This window comes from Hippoglossus hippoglossus, chromosome 8, assembly GCF_009819705.1.
Source record: "Hippoglossus hippoglossus isolate fHipHip1 chromosome 8, fHipHip1.pri, whole genome shotgun sequence".
Classification (NCBI taxonomy): Eukaryota; Metazoa; Chordata; class Actinopteri; order Pleuronectiformes; family Pleuronectidae; genus Hippoglossus; species Hippoglossus hippoglossus.
Window position 1 is genome coordinate 3,054,578 of NC_047158.1, and position 24,389 is coordinate 3,078,966.

The window sequence follows — 24,389 nt, forward strand, 5'->3', positions numbered from 1 at the left end:
GGTATTTCTCATCCAAAAGGCACATATGGTCAAAGCACTACAGGTAAACCTAAAACCCAAAATAAATAGTTTAACTCATCAGTTGAAGAATGCAACCACATTCATAACCTTAAATGAAAGCAACAACAAATTCCATCAGTCTGAAAGTTACGGAATCTTTGGTGGCTTAGTAACAGATTTGGCCAAAATAATGTCCAAACATTATCCACATAAAATCTAACTTGAAAAATAAAATAAAATGACAGTTGGTAGAGAACTCTCCCAACTTACCTACCAAAAAAATACCACGCTAATAATTTGTCCTGGAAATCCACATCCAATGAAAAAATATTCCTTTACTTTATGTTTTGGTCTACTGATCAGTGTCCATATTTCACCATCAGTGCGGTACAGACAGTCCTGGAGAATAATTGTGAGACTTATCGTTTTGTACCTCTACATGCACACACTAACATGCTTTCCTGAAGTTTTTGCCCCGCAATTACATCGCCAGCAAAGAAAATCGAAGTAGTCTCACACAGATAATGAACATCTGAACTGAAGACTTCTACATGTGACACCTCAGAATCGGTCTGTGCATGTAGAGATAGCTTTAGTCCTGCTCATAGCGGTAGATGAGCCTGTGACTGCTCCTGCAGCTCTGTACTTGGCTGTGGGACAGGCTGAGGGGAGCTGCAGCTTCTCTCCGTCTCTGAGGCGTCCTTCCCGTTGTTCTCTTCAGCTTTCAGTTTCTCTGCCTTGCTCTTGAACCTCAGCCCATGACCTGTTGAGCACAGGTAATTGCATTCAGTATTGATAAGTCTATGCAAACAATAACTGTGCAAATTACTTAGTGTGACCAACTGTCTGACAGGATGTAATTTTACAATGATAGGAAACAGAGAAACTTCATCACGTCTGACAAGGGATATGATGAAATGTAGTTTCACTCATTATTAAAAGGTTCAGAATGTAAGATTTAGTGACATCTAGTGATGAGGTTGATATTACAACCAACTATACACCCTCGCCTCACTCCCCCCTTCGAAGTGAACCTCTGATGGTCTGCAGTGTGTGTTGTGAGTGTCTGTATGTGTGTACTGACTTGGACAGTCTGCCACCTCCTTGTAGGCCTTTTTCTTACAGCAGCCTCGACACAGGTTGAAGACACACTTATTTCCCTGGAGATCAAAATAAAACAATATCAACTGCTGAGGTTGACAGTGAAGCCACAAGACTTCTACTGAGGTAAAGTGACAATATAAAATAACAAATACATAATTAAATCACATATATTCATGCGCAGATGTCATTACAAAGGAACAAGTCGTTGTAAAACAAACTTTATTTGCAAAATTGTAATACTTATTTACATTGACATTATCCTGACATTTCCTTGAGCAAGTGGGGCTATGACAAAAACTGTTCATGTACTAATCCATAACCGCACAACTATTTGTCACCATGAATCAAATGACACACACACACACTAAACTGACTGCTTACCTTTGGGTTGCCACACTGTTCACATTTGATGTACTTGGCTTGTGGAGAGAAAGAAGATAACTACTGTCAGACATTGTACCTTTCAAATGAGGACTTGAACATTTTGAGCATCAAGTGGTGGGTGGGACTCACGTTTCTGCTCGGGACTGAAGTTCTTTTTGGGGTTGCGGGATCTCTTTTTCTGCTTGTTTTTGGAGAGTGTGTCAGCGGACCCATCAGAGTCCTCCAGCGCCCTTTTCTGACATACGGTCCTCTTCACCTCTGAACCCTGGCCGTTACCATTGGCAACTGGCTCCTTTGGCCTATAAGGTTTAGTCAACATTAAGTTTACGATGAAAAAAAATATTATTAAGTATCTGTCAGTACAGAACCTGGTGTAGTGATGTGTGATATATTTATGAAAGTCTTTCAGAGAACAGATTATATATAGACCGATGTGAGCAGCGGTGATAACTCACACTGGTCTAACGTATGGCTGGCAGATCCAGTGGGGGAAGGGCAGGCTGCCCTCCTTCTCTTCCACATCCTTTCCTTTGGCTATCTCCTCCTATGCATGCAGTTATTGGCATAGAAAAATCATCAATCATGCTTCATCCAGTTACAATTCCAGTCTGTTTGGATAAGTCTCAAAGAGCTCTGTGTCACAACCTGGATCTGGAGTCAGACTATTCCTGAAACTATTTTCCTTGCGGTTACCTGACAGCGCAGCCTCAGCTTTTTGCTGACATCGGCCAAACTTTCGAGGTTCTTCACCTTGGCCAACTCCTCCCTCAGGTCCTGGTGTATCTGTAGCCTACACACAGACACACATACAAATCACACACGGAGCGGCAAATCAGCACATGCAGACAGGTTCAAAAGGTTCAGCCATTTTTCCAGGTATATTGTATGATCTGAGCAACTAGACACTGACTGTTACAGCAATATTCCAACTGTTAACCTTACTCTTAATACATTGTTCATGTGTAATGTTTATGAGTTGATAATAAAATATTCCATTTATATCCCTGTTTACATGTAACAGAGCATAGTCTGATTAGAACTCATGTCAACATTATGTTTACACTCAAACACAGGTCATGCATTGTCAGGCAGTTGGTAACTGCCGTATGTCGATATTGCTATATATATATATATATATATATGTGGGGAGATTGGAGAAGTAAAGTAGTTGTGTATAAGAGTATGTGTTGCTCTCAGATTTCTCAGAGCTTTGGTATTTATTTTTATCTTCTCTTAAAAACAGCTGGTTGTACTATATTCAGCCTAATAAATGATACACATCTGTACACAGATACACACACAGACGGGAGCAGACAGACATACGTGTGGTGCCACAGCTTGAAGAGGTGGGCTCGTACATAGGACAGAGTGCAGGGAGGATACTGCTTTACCAGCTCCAGATACTCCTCAGCCATCTCCCACACAGGGGGGCTGCTGCCCTCAAATAGTGCAGGGTTATGGAGGTTCCCCTCTAAATACAAAAAAAGGGGAGAATCTAGTTTCAAACCAAACAACACCATATCATCTATTAACACCAATAAATTAAAGAAAAAAGTACGTAATGAACAAAAACTTGCAACACACATGCATCTCTAACCTGCGCTCATAACACCCTGAACCCCCGTCTCCTGAATGCAGTGCTCCACATCACTCAGGTGCTGAATGTTTCCGTTAGCAAACACTGGAATATTAACTGCCTTCCTATAAGCAAAAGCACACCAAACAATGGATATTACACAATACAGGAAACGCTCAGCATTGCAAGTGTCGCTGTCACTTTTTCCTAAAATCAAGTTCTGACGTGCAGTTTGTTCCAATGTTTTCAAATATCCGCCCCCACGGTCTTGAAGACTCCGCTGCTTTGTACAAAGTTTATAACCAGTCTTAATTTTGTTAAGTACTTTGCCATCGACAAAATACTTCAACACAAGCCTCTCAGATACTTTGGTGTCGTGATTGTCTGCTCAGGACGGCTTTCGAATAAAAAAGGGACAGCCACGAGTCATTTGATTTTGTTTTAAAATCTAAAATATTAGATTATGAGGCACTCAATTATGTTAAAGTGGGCATTGTAAAACATTCAAATATGACACAGTGCACTGAGGAATTAAAACAAAAAGGTGGTCGCTCACCGCACTGCCTTGATGTGCTCCCAGCTAGCGATACCAGTCATGGCTCCTTTCTGGTCTTTGGTTCTGCCATGTACTGTGAGCAGCTGAGAAAGAAATGGAAGAGGAAGAAGACAAATTTAGGGACGTATAATACTTTTCTCAATTTTCCTGAAACTGCATATAAGGTCATCTTTCCAGATGTATATATATATATATATATATATATATATATACACACACATTTTCAGAAAACTAAAATAAGCCCAATATTTGTGATATTAAAAACCGATGTGATTTGAAAATGTATACAACATAAAGCCCAGATCCACAGACAGAACTGATTTCATCATCCTAATTTGTTTTAATAATAATATTTTATTGATTTTTCACAGGTCATTCATGTTATGAATAAACAAGAGTTTATAGAAACTGGGGGTAAACAACAATAAAGAAAGTAATATAAGGAAGGAGGGCGTGAAAGAATACAGTTGAATAGGGGCTGTATGAGCTGAGCTGGTAAAAGAGTGGACAGGCAGTGGACTCATGTTAACATGATCACTATAATCATACCTGACATCCAGCTTTCTCCAGCATCTGGGCGTAGGACACTGTCTTTTCCAGCTCATTGAACACACGGATCTTACATGTGATGGGCACCGAGAGCTTTTCATTGGCTAACCTGACTGTAAAACAAGAGTGGCATTTTAGTTAGAGAGGTTGAAAGTGCTGGGATTTGTGAAAGAAAAAAGAAAAAAAAGGAAGATGAGCTGAAGTTGATGATGTGTGATTTGCAGGTTCTAGATAAGCATGCTGCTGAAATGTCTGTTGTGCTAATAAGTTCACTGAACCCAAAACTGACAAAGACTTACTCATTTTCTCCAACAGCTCCCATTCATCTTGCAAGAAGACTCCATAGTGCCCTTACAAACAAGTGTCAGAACAAGTTAGTCTTCATTTCACTATGTCGTCTACAGGGTGTGTTTCTATAGAAACTTGTGTACCTCTCTTTGCTATCATCTGAGGACAGCCCAGGTTGAGGTCGATGGCGTCGCAATAGTCCTGGGCCATTAGGGCCGCCGCAATGAACACTTCAGGATCGTTGGCACAAAACTGACACACAGGGAATACAACACTGATTTACATCTAACATTACATAAGTGTGTCTAATTTCACATGAGTCTCATGACAGAATTATTGCTGTGAGATTTCCACCAGCTCGCCAATCTGCCATCATCAACAACTGTCTAACAACTGTGTCCTCACCTGAGTGATGAGAGGTCTGTCCTCCTTGCAAACCTCACTGTAGAGATTCTCTCGCCTGTAGTTGGTGTCACGCACAAACACCTGAGCGTGCAGCATGGGGGTGTAGCAGAGCTGGGCACCATGACGGCGGCTCAGCAGGCGCCAGGCCAGCTCGCTCTGGTCCACCATGGGTGCCACCACAAAGCGTGCTTCTTTCAGGGTCTTACTCCAGAACTCAAAGCCCTGGAGTTTGGCCATCACAGCTGACGTCACTACACAAGAGACCACAAGACTTCATCAAAGAACATGCTAAATAGGTGGTTTCCTTCATGGCAACACAACAAACTCCGGACAGAAAAAGTACTTCATGAAAACAAGTATGAAAGATACACATGTTGTTGAAGCACCAGTTTCAACAAGCTAAATTGAAGACTTTCAAAGGATTATAATAATACAAATTTAGAGCCAAGTCAAGGACGGCAGATATGAAAGACTAAGGAAATCCCAGAATTACTTACAATTCCCCATAACTGAAGATAAGGTGAAGTAGCAGAGTAGAGAATAACCCTCGAAACTACATATTACCTTATTAACTACAGACAGGGACACTAGGTATCTATTGTCTTTCCCACAACGTTGCTCATTTACTATGATTAATGTGATTAATCATGACATCACTAACTGAGGAGGCAGTTAGTGATCAGTGAATGTTCCGAACATGTAAAACACCAATGCACCACTTTGTTGATGGATGTCAAGTGGCCACTAGGTTCAAATTCTATTCATTTGTAGATTACAGACAAGTGATGGACCAACATAGAGCAACGTCAAAGAGCAACAATATATTTAAGTGATGTGAAGTAGCTCAGGCTGACGGTCACATTAGGGGGGGGGGGGGGGGGGGGGGGGGGGGGGGGGAGCGGCTCCGTGTTTCTGTCTCCTGTGGACCACAGTGTTTTATTAGCATTTAACCGGTTAGCTGTGTCTGTGCATGTAGCTAGCTAGCAGAGGACGTGTAGCACGTGACGCAGCACCGCAGTATACACGGCATGTTAGACAGAGGCTGTATGACATCTATAACATGTATGACATGTATCACATGGATGACATCAGCTTTACTCATGCACTGACAGAGTTTCTCTCTCACACACTCTCTCACACACACACACACACACACACACACCCCCACACACTCACACTCACATACTGGTGTATCACCTGTATCACTGTGAGATCTGGATCCACACGTCCCGAATGTGCCGCACGCGTGCTGGATCAACGGGCGCGTTCGCGTTGAGTGCGTGCGTGATGAGAGCTGTCCCAATGTTCAATTCATCAAGGCCACGCGCGGCCTCGAGGGGACTTCCTGTGGGTCCTCCTGAGTGCACACTTCTCCACTCCGCACTCTGTAAATTACCCACGATCTGTACTGGTATCCTTCTTCCTCTTCTGTTGGAATGTGCGACTAGATGAAGCAAAGACGTGTTGCTGCCACCCACAGGTCATTTATAGAACTTCATGTAATCCTTATGGAGAGTCCAGTACGATTTCATTACGTTACAGTGTTTGTTATTTCACACAATACAAGAGTATTGATTTCAATACATTTTTGTTTATAAGTTTGTGCGTATAAATGTTGTTGATATTTTTATTTATTAGTAAGCCAGTCTGTTTTCTGATGCTTGACCTTTATCTTTGAGTTCAATATCTATTTTCTTGTTGCAAAGTAAAATGTCATTGTACAGTGCAACACCTGTTTTTACAATGTATATAACAGTAAAGAATTGTCAATGTTAAGTAAAGATCTCCGCTTCCTCCCACTATCCCTGATATGATGGTTAGCAGACCGTGTTATGATCTTCTATAATATCCTGTTTGGCAGCTCATAGAAAAATAACACTGCACTGCACATCCTCACAGTATCTGTTATGGCTGCCAGTATCAGTACCATTAAGAAGAGTTAAAAAAATACATTGAAATTAGTTACAAGGTTATACATTCATAAATATGTCTCAGAGGATGCTCCACCCCTCGCAGATTTGAATTGAAAACATTATACACACGGTCATTTGACCCTCTGTTAATATAAAATGTTGATTAGTGAAGCTTTAACATACACAATATTAAATAATACTACTTATGATATGATACCAGATATGATATTGGGGCAACCTATAAAAAACTGATGCATTGTTAGTATGATCAAAGCCAAATTCAGTTATTTTACCACCACTGCCAGAACCATTGCCATAAATATGTAATTAGACTGTATAGTTTCTATGAAAAACAAACCAGTTTTTTAAACAAACATAAACTTCCTTTAATATTATTTTACCAAAACACAAACATTTAGTACAGACAATACGAAGCATGAAGGCAAAGTAGACAAGGAGTGATGCTTCATTAAGGTCACTAGGAACAGTTTAGGCCCTTTCAAAATGTACCTGTTGGTGCATGGAATTGTGACACAACATCAGCCTGACAGGTGTAAACTCACAAAATGATGTTATGTCACTGATGATGTCACCCTATCCTTAACAAACTAGTATAAAATAAGGTCTCGACAACCGTTCTTCCCAAAAAAAAAAAGTTGACGCTGTTCATCCTTTGGTCCTCAGCAGCACACACAAGATGGACAACAACATTTAACCAGTCACACACACATACACTTTCCAAATTCTGACACGTGCGTCCCCTGACTGCATAATACACATGCCTACTACATCAAGCATGGCTTTGCCATAGTAAATTAAATATGGTGATGAAGACCATTACAAAGTTGTGGATGACATTTGAGCACTGCTCGTAATCCAAGGAGAAATCATCCCAGCCTTCCCTGCTCTTTCCAGTCACCTAATTCCCCCCATTGAGCTTTCATCCGTTTCTCTGAGTCGAGAGTTTGAGGCCTGTTGGCCTCCAAGCTGAGACACATTTGTTTTTGAACAACATGGAACTCTATGTTACAGAGGGATAAGATTACAGCATCTTGTCCCTTTCTACAAATCAAACCCTTAAGGCAATAACTGTTAAGACCAAGTCACACCAGCATATTTCCTGCTAAATATTCAGCAAGAAAAACTATGTCAATAAAACTGGCAGAGTGAACTGATGATTTGAATGTTGTATGTCAAGTTAACTGTTGGTGAACTCTGTCAATGAGTTTGGCCAAAAGCTGTGCAGGGACCTGGAAGAAACTATCACAGGTATATGGAACAGGAGACAATGGTTTCCTGATGGGGAAAATTCTTGTAAAAGTCGGAACAACTCCATAAGTCGGCCAACATCTTAGTATACGACTTGAGTTTGTGACATCATATATATGCAAAAAAATGTTGGAAACTTTTGATTTATGGACAAATTCATGTATAACATTTAATACCCTCCGCCAATTAGGTTGTTTTCATTGCTGTCTTTCAGCAGGATTCAATACATCGTCTTTGTAGTGTCCATGTTGTTTCCATATTACGACTTAAAAGCATATGAACAAACGGAAGTTGGAAAAACAACCTGCTTGTAGTCACAATGTCACCAAGGTTTTCTGTGAAGATGCATGGATGAGCTCAACACTGCCACTTTTTTATGTGACCAGGCCTTTGGTCAGAAACATTAATGGTTTTGCTTTGGTAAGGACAATTCATCATACAATTATTGCACCAAATATATCTAAAAGCTTGTTTCCATCTGGCCCCTCCATGGCATTCGCTGACACACTAAGAATACAGAATATTGCCAACCTTTATTTGCTGGTGGCTACATCATAATAAAACTGTGGACCCATTAAATAAACTATATATACACAAGGCAGTGATATCACTCAGTTTCTCTATTGTCTAGTATAAACCACCAGACCTCAAAACATCTAGTGATAAACGTTCGCATACAGCAACTCTTACATTTCCAGTGGCAGTGATACCGATTACACCACTGCAAACAACAAACATCAACACATGAACACAGTATGACAGGAAAGCTCGTGGGAACACTTCAAAATTCACTTCATCCTCCTGTTGGAATATTTTGAAAAAACAAAAGAAAACAAAAAAGTGCCTGCAAGTATAATTCTGTCCAACAAACTCTATCCCTGCTCACAGGCATGTTTCAGGATTGATGACCGTGTCACCATTATGGTGTGGCTCTTTCAGGAACTTTTCCACTTCCTGTGAGTCAACTGTTACGCTGCCGGGCCCGACCTCCTCTAATTTCTCATCCTCTTCCTCCTCCTCTTCCTTTAATTCCCTTTCCACCTTCTTCATAGTCTCCATCTCCCGTTCCTCTCTTGCTCCTTTCTCCTCTTCATCGTTGAACTCTGTCTTGGCATCACCCGTCACTGTGACGTCCTCCAGGCTGTGTACTGGTGCTGAAGACTTATTCTTTCCAATACAGAAGTAGGTACAAGTAGCCAGAACAACAGCTGAGAGGACCACCTCACTTCCTGCCAGCAGGAAGATATACATGTAGTTCTTGGTAGCATCAAGAAGGCGGCCTGAGGAAGAGGAGAGAAACACGAGGAAACTCATGAGAGGAGAAAATGGGAGAACCACACAGACAGTCAAGAAATAGTGATTCCTTTTTAGATGCTGTAACGTTTATTTAAATACATTTAAAAACTCCTTCTGTCCTCGTTAACATGTTGCCATACTTAAGGAAACAGATGACGACTGCAATACATTTTCTTCTACAACCTTTCTCCTGGAAATGAAGTTTATAGATAGTGAAACTGTTTTCCCTGTCATGTTGTGGTGAAAAACATAATCGTTAGCTGGATTTCTTTCCGAGACATTTATTGAATGAGTGAAACACTATGAATTGGACTCAGCAGGAGTTAGTCAGGGAGGATGGTGGACATAAGACATGCAGTTACTGTGTTATACGTGTTAGGCTTTCATTGGATTGAGTAAACCAATGGAACAAAGGACAATGTTTTAGCTTATAAACTAAGCTTATCGTCAATCGCCATACTGCAATATACACTAAAGAGCATGCACAATGTCATGGTAACACGGTCATCCTTTTTCTATTGATTAATTGACAAGAAGAAAACGGCAACTCAAAAAAGTGGGCGTGCTGCAGAGTAAGGTTTATGACCTATACTGCAGCCAGCCACCGGGGGACGATTGAGATGCTTTGAGTTCATTTTTGGGGAGCAGTCATCCATCTTTATATACATACAGTACATACTATATAGTCAGATTTACATTTAGCCTCAGCTTACCCTCAAGTTCGGTCCTGTATTGTAGATTATAAGGCCAAAACACCTGATGACACTGCATTGCACAACTGAAGTTATGTCCCTAACATCCGCTGGTGCCCACTAACACCTGCTAACAACTAGTAACTTAATTTGTGCGGAAGACCTTCAAACACATCAGGGATATTCACCATCTTGTCCTTTGTTCTAAACATAATTTATATACAATCTATGATGTGTGCATGTTATAGTTTTGGTGCTTACTGACCTGCACCAGGTGGCCCCACCAGCACGGCAACAGCCTCCATGAGCAGCACCAGGCCAATGGCACTGGAGAACTTCTCAGTACCAACTATTGCCATGAGGACTTCAAACTGCAGGGCCCCCACCATGCCATAGGAAAGGCCAAAAAAGATGCAGAAGACCACCAGAGATCTATAGTCCTTGGCCTGGAAACAAACGTGAAATTGTTAATGACGAGTAAATGTGTTTAGAATTTACATCAGTGGGCAAAACATTTTCCTTCCAGCTCGTGAAGAACCATACCTGTGACCCAATCAGGTCAGTGACTCCATTGAAAAGCATCGCAAAGCTGAAGAGGTAGACGCAGCGAGGCCGAACCCACTTCAGTCCCGCAATCACTCCACATGTGGGCCGAGCAAAAATGTCAATGAAGCCCAGGATAGAGAGCAGCAGAGCTGATTTGGTGTCCTCATTCCCCATCTCCTTAGCATAACTCACAATAAACACTGGAGGTACAAACAGCCCCAGCACCATGATGGATGCCGCTACAGTGTAGATGACAAAACCAGAGTCTTTGAAGACAGAGAAATCCAGTAGTTTGGCTTTGGGCTTCTTCTTCTCTACACCCTCTGCTCCCTCCTCCTGGTCCTGCGCCTTGCCGTTGACCTTGAGGCTCTTGGGGCCGACCAGAGGCTTCATCAGGGCCGCACACACACAGCAATTGAGTAGAATGCCACCCAGGATGAGGAAGCCCCCCCTCCATCCATACTTATACTGGAGGACCTGGCCCAGTGGTGACAGGCAGCAAAGTGCCACAGGGCTTCCTGCTGCTGACAGTCCATTGGCCAGAGGACGCTTCTCACTGAAGTAGCGGTTCAGCATGATCAAAGATGGCTGGAAGTTCAGGGCTAAACCCAGACCTGCAGCAGAGGAGAAAAGAACGTTTTACAATGCAATGTTTTGTTTTCAGAAGTTTGTATTGTACTTTACATTTTCATTTTCACTTATAATACACTTGATGTTTTTATTTATTTTCACTTATATTTTTTAGACTTAATACTCTATTGTTTTATTATACTGCATTATACTGCATTATACTACTACTATTGTTTATAGAGTTATCTTATCTGTAATCTTGCAGCAAGCTGACACAAGAACTTTCTTCTTTCTTAGTCTCTTATCTTATTATTTATAATCGTATCTTATTAATATCATTATTATTATTATTATTATTATTAGTAGTAGTAGTAGTAGTAGTATTAGAAGTAGTATGAAAATCATTACTACTATCATTAACTCGTTCTGCTATCATGGTTGCTGTTCTCATCAATAATATGATTAAATCTGTATAATTTTTGACCATCCTCACACATTACTGTATATGCCACTGTTAGCATTTGTATATTGTTTCAGTCTACATTAAAATCTTCTGCATAAGACATCTGCTGCTTCCTGAGTTCTCCTTTCACCAGCTTCCAAAGAAATTCCAAACCAAGCATCACTGTCATTCTTTTCATTATAACAACCAGTCTCACACAGCTTAAATACAACGGTTACTGAACTGTTCCTGGTCTCTCTCTTCCCTCCCCTCTCAACAGGTGCAGAGGATTGAGGGAACTGTTGGGTTTCTCTATAAAATTGTAAGGTCCCAACTTTACGATGTAAAGCGCCTTGAGATAATGTATGTTGTGGTTTGGCGCTATACAAAGATAATTGAATTGAACTGAACTGCGACGGTCATACCTGTAATAACCCCTGTAGAGAGGTAGATGTGGATGATGCTGGTGGAGAAGGAAGCGAGGATCATTCCCAGAGAGGCAAAGATGCCCCCCACCATCATCACTGGCCGACAGCCGAAGCGGTTCACCAGCACACTGCATAGAGGACCTGGACAAAGTGTAATGACATTAGTCATGAGTGTGATATTCTTATCTGACTGCATCTGATTGAGAACAAGAACTAAGATGTCGTCATCAAACACTTATGACAAAGAAATATAATTGAGGCCTGATATTTTGCAGTTTAAACGTAACTTTTATTACACTACAAATAACTAGTTAAAAGAAAACATAAGTACAACCAAATGTATTGAACTTCAATTAAGAAAATGTTGACCATAATGCACATATATTTCTACATTGTTTATTATTTCAAATAAAAGTTCTGATGATGGCACTTACTGGAAAACATAAACATTGAAACCAATATGTCTGTGAAAGATTTTTGTTAAAACCAGTTGGGCTTCACTACTGTCCATTTATTTCAATTTAAAATGTGTTCTAAAATTACAAGATATAACATATACAAGATTAGCTGACCAGCTCCAAACTCATTTTTACTATCTTTTAGAAACATTTATTTGACATGACCTTTTAGTTTGGTCCTTACATGGAGGAGACAGGGTTTCATGACTTATACTGCAGCCAGACACTAGGGGGCAATCGAGAAGTTTGAGCTTCACTTTTGAGGAGTTGTCATGTTGTCAATGTTGAGGAATTTTTGACCATCCTCACACATTACTGTATATGCCACTATATATTATGTATATAATGTATATTACATTATATCTGTACAGGAGAATAGTGTCTGTCTAATTCCACAGATACTCCCTTCTCTCTCTAAACAGTACCCAAGGTCAGGTTATAGATAAAGGGCCAACCAACAGCACATTGAAGTGTCTACGCTGAGGGACTTTCATATCTAACTCAGATGCCCCAGACAGAGAGGCACCAACTTCAACTCTCACCAAATTTGCGTATTTCACCAGTGGCAAGACATAAGGACACAATTTGATTTAGGAATGCATATTTAGACTTAACTATCCAATAGGATGCAAACACCTACATGTAACATAGAGAGTGACAGCAATTGTAACCATTCATGGATGTGCTGTTAGAATGGGTGAGACAAGTAGAGGAAGATACATGGGGATGCTGTGGGAGACATCTTCAGACTTGGAGGTGACAATTGCTCATGTTACTCTGTTAGCGTTTGTATATTGTTCCACCTTCTGGTCTCCTTGATGCATCAAGTCTACATTAAAATCTTCGTAAGACATCAGCTGCTGCCTGAGTTCTGCTTTCACCAGCTTCCAGAAAACTTCCATAACAGTCAATACTTTTATACAGTCTCTGATGTTGTTTACATGACCTTTATATTAAATACATTAGCTACTCCCAATTAGACAGTAGTTCAACAAATGAGGTGTTAATTGAGGGTTAACATTGAAAATATGCAGTTTCTGCTACTTTGTCCACCTGTAGTATGTGTACATTGTATTGTACATCAGCAGCCTACCTGTGCCATAGAGCATAGCCAGCAGTATCGAGGAGATCCAGGCAGTGTCGCTGTATCCCACCCCAAACTCCCGGGTCAGCTCTTTGAAAAAGACACTGACCGCCTTTGGAAAAGCGTAGGAGAAGCCAGTGATGACAAAACAGCCGGTCAGCACCGCCCAGCCCCACCCTCCATCTGGAGCCTTCACTCCTCCTGCACCCACGTCCAACGCTACGCCTCCCATGATGTCTTAGGGCTGTGTCTTAATCGAGGCAGTTAGAGAAGCTAAGGAAAAAAGAAAATGACATAAGCAGTTGGTTTGAATTTCTCTGTAAATCAATCTGATTAAGTTCTGCATTATATTACACAACTGTTCACAGACTGAATGTATTCATCCAAACTGGATTTGCATAGAATTTTACATTATTGACATTTTTAAATAACCTGTTAAACAATAATGACTTTGGCAATGTGGGCAGTTGGGTGGAAAGTTTTTGTTAGTCATGCATTTGTTCTGCATGTGCAGTTTCTAACTTTCTGTTAAGATAAAAAGGGAAACACAATAAGAAGTTGTTCATTTTTTTCTCACACCTTGTAATTAGCTAACGTTTCACTCACACAGAAAAATGTTTTGCGATTTTTGTTCAGTTGTCTCTTAGCACAAGTTGCTCATATTATGTAGTGTGATTATTCCTGTGTTAACAATTTGCTAAGTCAACAAACCAATCAACCGTAAGACACCACAAAAACAGCCACTCTATATTCAGTTTTTTCATTAACAGTACAAAACCGTAAATTATGGTGACGGTAAAAATATCACTGTTACAGAAAAATAATGAACAACCTGCTGCCAGTTAAACTTATAACAGTGGGGTTATTGTTTTGGCTCCAGCAGACAATGATCAAATATAATCTTTAATGTTCTTTCAGGGTGTTTACATCCTGACTTACTGGACATGGAATGGTCTTTCAGAATAATGGAGAGGGACAATGATCCTAAAAACACCAGGCAACCAAGGAGTTGTTGAAGCAACAGCAGAATGATCTGGACTTATCAGCACGGACATCTGACCTCAGTGGAACTGACAGTAAACAAGCAGGAAGTGAACACTGGCACAGAACAAGCTTGAGTGAGCATCAGTCACCAGAGAAGACAGCGAGCGTCTGCCTGTGGATCACATGCTTCGTTAATTGCAAACCAATTCGATATAATTGCTTTAAAAATAACGTATTACTTTATTAGCTTTGAAAGACCATGTTGTTATTGAGGCAATAACACTTGGCTATTGTCTAATAAAGACTGTTTACAATATGAACATGAAAATCTAATAATTTGAATTGAAAACTGGAAAATGAATGGATGAATGAATAAGTGAATGAACAAACTAGCAGTAGGTCAGTTCCGTTACTGTCAGTAGAAGCAGGTAAGATAAGGCCCACTAGCGTTAACTCTTTGTCCATCCTTCCACAACTTGCAGAAGACAAACAGACAGTTTTAAAAGTGAGTTTTAGAAAGAATTAATTGTTTCAGACTTACCAGAAAAATCAATGTCTGTCACAGTTCGCAGTTGTTTTGTGAGTACCCATAAATTCAAATTATCAAACCGGTAATTTCAAATTATCTAGCCATTGTTGAGGAATCAGCCACTAAATATGATGTATCGTGTATATCCCCTATATCTGTACAGGAGAATAGTGCCTGTCTAATTCCACAGATACTCCATTCTCTCTCTTAGCAGTATCAAAGGTCAGGTTATAGATAAAGGCCAAAACAACAGCACATTGTAGTGTCTACGCTGAGAGACTTTCATATCTAACTCAGATGGGCCAGACAGAGAGGCACCAACTTCAACTCTTACCAACTTCAACTCTTACCAACTTCAACTCTTACCAACTTCAACTCTTTTGCGTATTGTATCAGTGGCAAGACGTAAGGACACGATGTGATTTAGGAATGTATATTTAGACTTAACTATCCAGAAGGAGGCGAACACCTACATGTAACATAGTGACAGCAATTCTAGTCATTCATGGATGTGCTGTTAGAATGGGTGACAGAAGTAGAGGAAGATATAGGTGGATGTTGGGGGAGACATCTTCAGACTTGGAGGTGACAATTGCTCATGTTACTCTGTTAGCGTTTGTATATTGTTCCACCTTCTGGTCTCCTTGATGCATCAAGTCTACATTAAAATCTTCGTAAGACATCAGCTGCTGCCTGAGTTCTCCTTTCACCAGCTTCCTCAAAACTTCCATTACAATTATTGGTAGTTTACAGTCGATGCGTATGATTGGTTGTCTACAGTTGAACTCTAGGATCTGTTTTGGAAAATATAGTCACTTTTCACTACAAATTTGAGGTTTAGAAAAGAGTGAACACCTCTTACAGTTTGTCAACGTTTTTTGGGCATAAAATTGGTCCAAAATGTGAATATTACTTATTTAAAACCCCCAGTCTGTATCAGTTAAACCCAAATACTGATTTGTTTTCCCTCTTCACCTCCAGTCAGTTTGTATTTACAAGGCTACCCAGAACAAGTCTGTTTTTCTGATACGCCGCATCCTCGCCCTGCACTGTTGCTGGCCTCCATGATATATAGATCCACTCTGGGTCTCTGGAGAGGGATGTGGCTTTTACCACCTAAACACCAACACACATAAGCACCTTGGCTCAGAACCTCCCCACAGGTTCATTAAGTGCGTACACCAGATGTGAGTGTGGTGATCAGGGTGTTTTATTGTTTGGTACATTTTAAACCTTGTTTGGACAGCGAGGAAGGCGCTCATGGCTCCATCAGCTAATTAACAGTCTCTTAAAGGAGCTGAAGGAAGATTGCAGGCTGGAGTCAGTCAGGCCTAAACCAGACGGCAATCCAGTGTCTCCAGGTAAGACGGCAATTTCAAGACTGGCGAGAAAGGTGACATGAGCAGCCTGACTATGAATCACCAGGCCCAGTGTATTTCAGTCCGCCTCTGGGGCAATATGCTGCATTATTACACAGTCCTAAAAAGCTGAGTCCGCTGTTGGAAGTATTGCTTGGACTAAAATATATTCTTTCATAAACACGACCTCTGAGTCTCCTTGGACGGCAGATAAAGTGTTGACGGTACACCTGTGTGATAAGATAAGATAAGATAAGATAAGATAAGATAAGATAAGATAAGATAAGATAAACTTTATTCATGCCATGCTGGGGAAATTCACTCATTGCAGCAGCAGATAGTCAGAATGAGGTAGAGGCCTACATTTGTATATATAAATATATACAAATTCACCTGCTGTTTTGTTGGAAACAGCTCAGATGGTGATTTTGCTATAGCAGCGATCCTTCAATGTCTGAACAGCACAATGTGACGATTTAACGTCTTTTAAAACATAAATAGTGAGGCAGAGATGGCAAATACAGTAAATGTCGTTCAAGGGCGGATGTTTCATCTTACTGTTGGGGGGGGGGGGGGGGGGGGGGGGTGATAAACAGATACAATTCCCAAGAGCAATTCCTGGAGGAGACACCAAAGAGGAATACTAGACATACTATATATATATATACATATACATATACATATAAGGGTCCTTATGATCTTTGCTACCTGGATCTGATCCTTGTGATTATACCTCTCATATAAAATTGTTTTTAACTTGTATTCTTCTCTTTAAACTACTTTAAGTATATTTAAAATCCTTCTACTTCTAAATTCAAAATCAAAATAACAGGTTTTGAAACGTTGAGACTAAAACTAACAGCAACTTGTTGCAGGTGGCGTGACGTCACGTTGCGTCATGGGAACATCGTATGTAACAACTCTGTCACGACCCTCACGGCTGGTTACGTGCGGGAAAACGTGCGTTAAAACGGCCCAAGTCACGCGATGTGGCGGATGCGACCGGCCTCAGATCTATTATATAAACAATGTGTATTAAAAACGAGCCTGTTCGTGTGGGACTGTCGGTGTGACAGTCGCCGGCACCCCCCCCCCCCCGGCTGCTGTTCAGCCCCAGATGTGTATGAGACGCTGGATGTGATGAGGTGAGAGCTGCGGCGGCTCGGACTCACCTGGAGATGCTGCGGACACAGGAGCGACTCTCTGCTTCTTCAGACTCAGCACCGGGGCCGCGTTCCAACCCGCACGTCTGCATCGGCACAGAGCCGCCTCCTCCTGCTGGGTCCTAGTGCCCCCTCCATCCTCTCTCTCACAGACAGACACACACACACACACACACACACACACACACACACACACACGCGCGCACACACACACACACACACACACACACACACACACACACACACACACACACACACACTTACACACACAGGACTTTTCTATTTCTGGCCTTTTGTGTCATTAACAGTAAAGTGTAGACTGGAGACTGGTAGCCACCCTTTTATGCCTTATTAGGATTTTTCCTCTTCCAACAAGATTGATGTCACCATGTACCGACAGATGTTGGGGGGGAGCATCTTTGATGAAAGATGAAAGAGCGGTGCCCTTTGCTAAAGTGCATCATCACATAACAACCAAAAAGGAAACTGTTTGAAATGTATTCATCTTTATGTTCTATTTCTTTTTTTTTTACTATTTGAATTGTATTGGTTTTTTTAACAAATAGTTAGATAGTTTTTCTGGTCTTCACTCTTCACCATATTACACAGTCCTACCACCGGTATTCACCAAGTATTGGCTTAATATTACATTCGATCAGTGTGACTTTCGATCTGCTGAACCTCAGTATCTCTGCCTGTACTCAGGTTTGAACCTGAGTACCTGCCTACTTCCTGCTTCCTGCCTGTCTGCCTACTTCCTGCTTCCTGCCTGTCTGTCTGTCTGTCTGTCTATCTGCTACACCCGCTGTGTGGTTGATGAAAACCATCGAACCACCTCTGCTGTCAAACTTCTGTGCCAGGCTTCGCCACACCACATCAAGACCACACCAGAGACTTCCTTGGGTCTACACCACTCACAGATTTAAGACTTTAAACTCATCATTAACTCATGAACTTCACTGCCAGTCCTTGTTCTGAGTGGTTCATTTGGCTCTTACTCCTGTACCATCTGTAGCAGCCATTTTGGGATGGGCTGTTGTCTTGGCGTGTGGTAATACTCCGCAGCTACTTCAGAAATATTTCTTCTCACTCGTGAGTCCTCCTCTAAAAGTTCTACAACATACTGTCACTTTTTATTGTTTGCATGCTCTAGGGCAGAGGTCTTCAACAGGGGGTCCGCGACCCCTAGGGGGTCCGCGGAAGTACTGCAGGGGGGTCGCGAAATTTTTGGTTGATTAGGCAATTTTCTATATTTTTTAAAATTTGTAATTCTTTTTCCACAAATTTAAATGTCTTTAAATACACATTAACATGAATCCAACATATTGTAGTGAACGGATAAATGGAGGCAGAAGACGTTATCTTTCAGTCAGCAATGCACACACTGCAGCTCCTATACCTTGCACATGTTTAAATATATATATATATATATACACTACCGTTCAAAAGTTTGGGGTCACTTAGAAATTTCCTTATTTTTCAAAGAAAAGCACTGTTTTTTTCAATGAAGATAACATTAAATTAATCAGAAATACACTCTATACATTGTTAATGTGGTAAATGACTATTCTAGGTGGAAACGTCTGGTTTTTAATGAAATATCTACATAGGTGTATAGAGGCCCATTTCTAGCAACTATCACTCCAGTGTTCTAATGGTACATTGTGTTTGCTATTCGCCTTAGAAGACTAATGGATGATTAGAAAACCCTTGAAAACTCTTGAGCAATTATGTTAGCACAGCTGAAAACTGTTTTGCTGGTGAGAGAAGCTATAAAACTGGCCTTCCTTTGAGCTAGTTGAGTATCTGGAGCATCACATTTGTGGGTTCGATTATACTCTCAAAATGGCCAGAAAAAGAGAACTTTCATGTGAAACTCGCCAGTCTATTCTTGTTCTTAGAAATGAAGGCTATTCCATGCGAGAAATTGCGAAGAAACTGAAAATTTCCTACAACGGTGTTGTGGAGGTGAGGGGGCTGGGAGAGCACCCTCACCTGCTATAGAGGATCAATCAGCGCAGGTGAGAGCTGTTAGCTGATTGGTCCTCATGCTTAAAAGGCAGCGTCGGCGCTGCCTCAGGACTCAAAACGGAGAGAGGAACTCAGAGAGACTGAGGCTCCAGAGACTCCCAGACACTGAGTGGAGGACTGAGCTGCAAAGCCAGTCCGCTTTACGTTTGTAGTTTGAATTTATGTTTATTGATTAAATAAAGAATGTTAAGAAGGAACACTTCCGTCTCTGGCTGTATGTGGGAGAGCCCCGTGGCAAGGTCGAATGCCACAGGTGTGTACTACTCCCTGCACAAACGGGCTCTAACCAGAGTAGAAAGAGAAGTGGGAGGCCCCGGTGCACAACTCAGCAAGAAGACAAGTATATTAGAGTCTCTAGTTTGAGAAATAGACGCCTCACAGGTCCTCAACTGGCAGCTTCTTTAAATGGTACCCGCAAAACGCCAGTGTCAACGTCTACAGTGAAGAGGCGACTCTGGGATGCTGGCCTTCTAGGCAGAGTGGCAAAGAAAAAGCCATATCTGAGACTGGCCAATAAAAAGAAAAGATTGATATGGGCAAAAGAACACAGACATTGGACAGAGGAAGATTGGAAAAAAGTGTTATGGACAGATGAATCAAAGTTTGAGGTGTTTGGATCACACAGAAGAACATTTGTGAGACGCAGAACAGGTGAAAAGATGCTGGAAGAGTGCCTGACGCCATCTGTCAAGCATGGTGGAGGTAATGTGATGGTCTGGGGCTGCTTTGGTGCTGGTAAAGTGGGAGATTTGTACAAGGTAAAAGGGATTTTAAATAAGGAAGGCTATCACTCCATTTTGCAACGCCATGCCATACCCTGTGGACAGCGCTTGATTGGAGCCAATTTCCTCCTACAACAGGACAATGACCCAAAGCACACCTCCAAATTATGCAAGAACTATTTAGGGAAGAAGCAGGCAGCTGGTATGCTGTCTGTAATGGAGTGGCCAGCGCAGTCACCAGATCTCAACCCCATTGAGCTGTTGTGGGAGCAGCTTGACCGTATGGTACGCAAGAAGTGCCCATCAAGCCAATCCAACTTGTGGGAGGTGCTTCAGGAAGCGTGGGGTGAAATTTCTACAGATTACCTCAACAAATTAACAGCTAGAATGCCAAAGGTCTGCAATGCTGTAATTGCTGCAAATGGAGCATTCTTTGACGAAAGCAAAGTTTGAAGAACAAAATTAATATTTCAAATAAAAATCATTATTTCTAACCTTGTTAATGTCTTGACTATATTTTCTATTCATTTTGCAACTCATTTGATAAATAAAAGTGTGAGTTTTCATGGAAAACACGAAATTGTCTGGGTGACCCCAAACTTTTGAACGGTAGTGTATATATATATGAACCTGTGTATTATTTGAACAGCTTAGTATTGAATGCACAATAACAGGGTAGCTATGTTTATACATGGCACTAGGCCCAGTTTAATATAAAACACAATTTTATACAATGTATATAGTAGGGGGTCCCTGCTCCATCTCTCCATCGGTTTGGGGGTCCTTGGCCTGAAAAACGTTGAAGACCCCTGCTCTAGGGTGCAGAGTGAAGTTAGAAAACTTTGTGCTAAATATACCTGGTTTATCTGCAATTAATATTTTATCGTCAACGTTTTTCATGAAATGATTCTGAATTTTCTTTAAGACTGTTCACGTGTGTGACTTTGAATGAAGTTGGAATGATTTACAGAACTGCAGGTTTTTAATACATTTCCATACAAGCTGTGTATGGAAAGTTTTCATTATTTTGATGAGTGCACCTCCGTCTGGTTGTCTGTGTGTATTTCATCAATTGATCATCTCTTCAAACCTAAACTCTGATTCCTCCTGACTCCATCAGAGGGTTCAGCCAACCATGTGGTACAAATATCATATCCAGGGTAAAGTGTGTCCAGTGTTCCTCTGTTCTGCTAAGTCACAGCCTCGTCCTGGTTGTCCTGGCTCCCCGGCTCACATCCTCATCTCACCACCTGCCTCCACTCATTTCAGCACCGCTTCTGCAACGATATTGCCGTCCATCTCCACAGTCAGTGTCTTGTTGCTCAGATCAGACATCTTGCCCAACGTATACCTGACAAATGGCTCAGCCTTTGAACCTGATATGCTGAGTTGCAGTTCTGTATGTGTGTGTATTGCAAAATAGTCTGACATTTTAAGGTTAACACTTAAAAAAAAGTACACAGAGCAGCTGTACATGCCACAAGCTCGGCTATTAGCATGAGCTCACTGATGCCACAGGAAGTGGAATGCATCTGACCTGGTGTCAGTCATTTTAGACACAACCCCTGCTCTTTTACGTCGATCATGTGTTGCTCGAGGTTCAATGCATCTAATGTCTTTCATAAAGACATAATGCCACTCTCTCCGACTCAGTACAACATGTTATGTTGGCTTTCTTTTAAAAGTGTAGTCTCAAGCAAGGACCTGGAGAGACGTGGATATAAAACAAGTACATCCAGGTATCATATGGTTCACTGACATAGAGCTTACCGAAACATAAGGCTGAGGATTTCTGCCATATCCATGGTGATATGCACAATATACACAGAAATACCCCATAGAACAGATGTGTGAGTTTAAGTACACACACCTCTGGACACTCCCCGGCCATTTGAAGAAAAGTGTATTGTTTGGACAGAAGTCAATGATGGGTTATCTCTTAATTATATTTGATCTAATCTTCATGATTTGAGATAAGACCTGTGAATTAATTTATAATGTATCATTTGGTGATTTGGATTCCTAGATGACAAGGATGCATTTCACCATATAATGTGCCAATTCAGGCCTGTGAAGATAGAGGTATTAAAATCATCAGAACCCTTTCCGATAGAAGGGTTTTCTAAGAACATTCCATTAACAATTGAAAGAGGTTCAACATGTTTAGCTTTGACACAAAGGTTTTTTTAAAATCAGCATCCCATGGGACACCTTGAGCGCTGCACGCAGCTGTGGATAAAAGAAAGAAAGACGTGCCCAGGATGTTACGTGACCTTGTCAGATTCTGGAATTCACAGAGACCTCGTTGTCCTGTGTTTTGGGGAGAGGTGACTCAGTGTGGAAAGAAACTTGCCTTCCTATTTATCAAAAGAGAACAGTTGGAAAAAAATTGGAGATTGACAGAGTATTTCAGAAAGTGGCTGGACTTTACAATACTGATAGTAGATATGATGTAATTGGACTAAAGGTGTGTTTCAGGATTGTATTTGGTATGTTAGATTATATTAGATGTTATGAATTGTGACAGGGTTATTCTCAGACTTGTAAAATGATCTAAGTAATAAATAATATAACATTGAGATTCTGTGTGTAGGCTATTTAGTTTATAAAGTTGATATGGTTCCTTGGGGTCTTAATGAAATGTCTGTAACATACTTTGGATCATTTAAAACAGCACCCTTTTTACCCTGTATAAAACAGCCCTCCACAGAGTGACCTGTTTTGAGTGCCTGTTCCTTTAAATGCTAATGAGCCAGCTCCCCCCTCCCCCCTCTCCCCCCATGATTTCAAATGATATAAATTACATATTTTATATGATATAAATTATCAAATATGCATCCCATACTTTGTATTCCCTTTCTGTTGTCCTGGAGTTTTAATTTTCCCAATCACATAATTAAATGTCCCCCTCTGCCCATCGGCTATGAAGACCATCATTTACCCCCGAACCCCGACATTCAACGGGTACAACAACAAGCGGAGAAAGCAGAATCGCGGGCTGACCTTATATGTACAGTCTATGGGGCTGACCAGCGGAGAAATGCACGTCCCGTGTGAACAGCCAGGCGGCTGCGCGCTTGAGAATGGCGCTGCGCTGCGCTCCGCGTCCGGTGTAAACCCGGCGTAACGAGTGTGGGGGGGCGGGGGGGATGAGGTGGGGGGTGGGCCAAGGCCATGTAGGGAGACTCCCACTCTATTGTGACGACACAGTACATAGGAAGCTCATTCCAGTCACTCAAGCATGACGTTTCTGACTTAGAGGAACCATAACAAAACGCGCGAGTGGTTTTTTTCCAGAGTTTTTGGGTTGGTAGACATGCCAGATACCCAAATTAACGCCTAGAAGCACTAAAAAAATGGAATTTTCATAATATGTCCCCTTTAAAATAAACAAGTGTATTTTTTTCAGCCAGACGTCTGTTTGACAGACTCATCCTGCAGCTGTGGCTGTGTTCAAACATTATCAGCTCCTCCAGGCCTCCCCCTGCGACCTGCCGGTTTACTGACATAAAGTATAAAACTCAGATCCAAGCTTCAGAAAATGATTTTACTCTTCTATGATCAGGCACTTAATGGGTTTTTACTATGATAATAGCAAAAGTGAATAATAATCAACTTAAATTAAAAAGAAAAAACATCATTGTATTTCTATACCCTTCTCCGATCAGCACCCAGCCAATACTGTATGTGTGAGGTGCATTTGCCTGATCAGAGCATTGCTTCACTGACTCTCTTCCTGTTATGCTCAGACTGACAGTGTGTTAATAATCAGGGAATAAATAAAGTGGGGCACCGTTGCTGTGGAGCGTTTGCTGACGTCAACAGCCCACATAGCCCCTGGACAAGGAACGTGTGTTTGTGTCAAGTCCATTTTATTTATATAGTGTCAATAAACAACATAGGTGCAAAGACACATACACATATAGAGCAGGTACAGACTGTCCACTTCTGTCATGTTATTTACAGAACCAACAAAAACACAAGGAAAACCTCCCTTTAACAGGAAGAAACCTGGAGAAGAGGCAGACTCTGGGTGGATCTG

The 24,389-nt window shown here is 41.2% G+C and overlaps 2 protein-coding genes across 5 annotated transcripts; both read right to left on the reverse strand.

Moving 5' to 3' along the window:
- Positions 1 to 52: 52 nt before the first annotated feature.
- Positions 53 to 6,286, reverse strand: dus1l (dihydrouridine synthase 1-like (S. cerevisiae)). Of its 4 annotated transcripts, none has more exons than XM_034594314.1 (14): positions 6,060 to 6,286; positions 4,863 to 5,113; positions 4,601 to 4,709; positions 4,469 to 4,519; positions 4,170 to 4,282; positions 3,621 to 3,703; positions 3,086 to 3,189; positions 2,812 to 2,959; positions 2,182 to 2,278; positions 1,944 to 2,032; positions 1,618 to 1,787; positions 1,486 to 1,523; positions 1,085 to 1,160; positions 53 to 763 (listed from the first exon to the last, which is right to left on the reverse strand). In XM_034594314.1, exons 2-14 carry the CDS (start codon positions 5,097 to 5,099, stop codon positions 603 to 605), a joined length of 1,476 nt encoding a protein of 491 aa, XP_034450205.1. In that variant the 5' UTR covers positions 5,100 to 5,113; positions 6,060 to 6,286; the 3' UTR covers positions 53 to 602. The 4 variants fall into 4 exon arrangements, with proteins under 4 accessions (XP_034450205.1, XP_034450206.1, XP_034450204.1 ...); XM_034594315.1 differs by having other exon boundaries at positions 4,863 to 5,101; positions 6,093 to 6,240; XM_034594313.1 differs by having other exon boundaries at positions 6,093 to 6,240.
- Positions 6,287 to 7,818: 1,532 nt separating this feature from the next.
- si:ch211-234h8.7 (uncharacterized protein LOC561627 homolog) lies at positions 7,819 to 17,709 on the reverse strand. Its single transcript, XM_034594311.1, has 6 exons — positions 17,604 to 17,709; positions 13,570 to 13,833; positions 12,016 to 12,159; positions 10,576 to 11,192; positions 10,298 to 10,478; positions 7,819 to 9,324 (listed from the first exon to the last, which is right to left on the reverse strand). Exons 2-6 carry the CDS (start codon positions 13,790 to 13,792, stop codon positions 8,927 to 8,929), a joined length of 1,563 nt encoding a protein of 520 aa, XP_034450202.1. The 5' UTR covers positions 13,793 to 13,833; positions 17,604 to 17,709; the 3' UTR covers positions 7,819 to 8,926.
- Between the last annotated feature and the right edge of the window lie 6,680 nt (positions 17,710 to 24,389).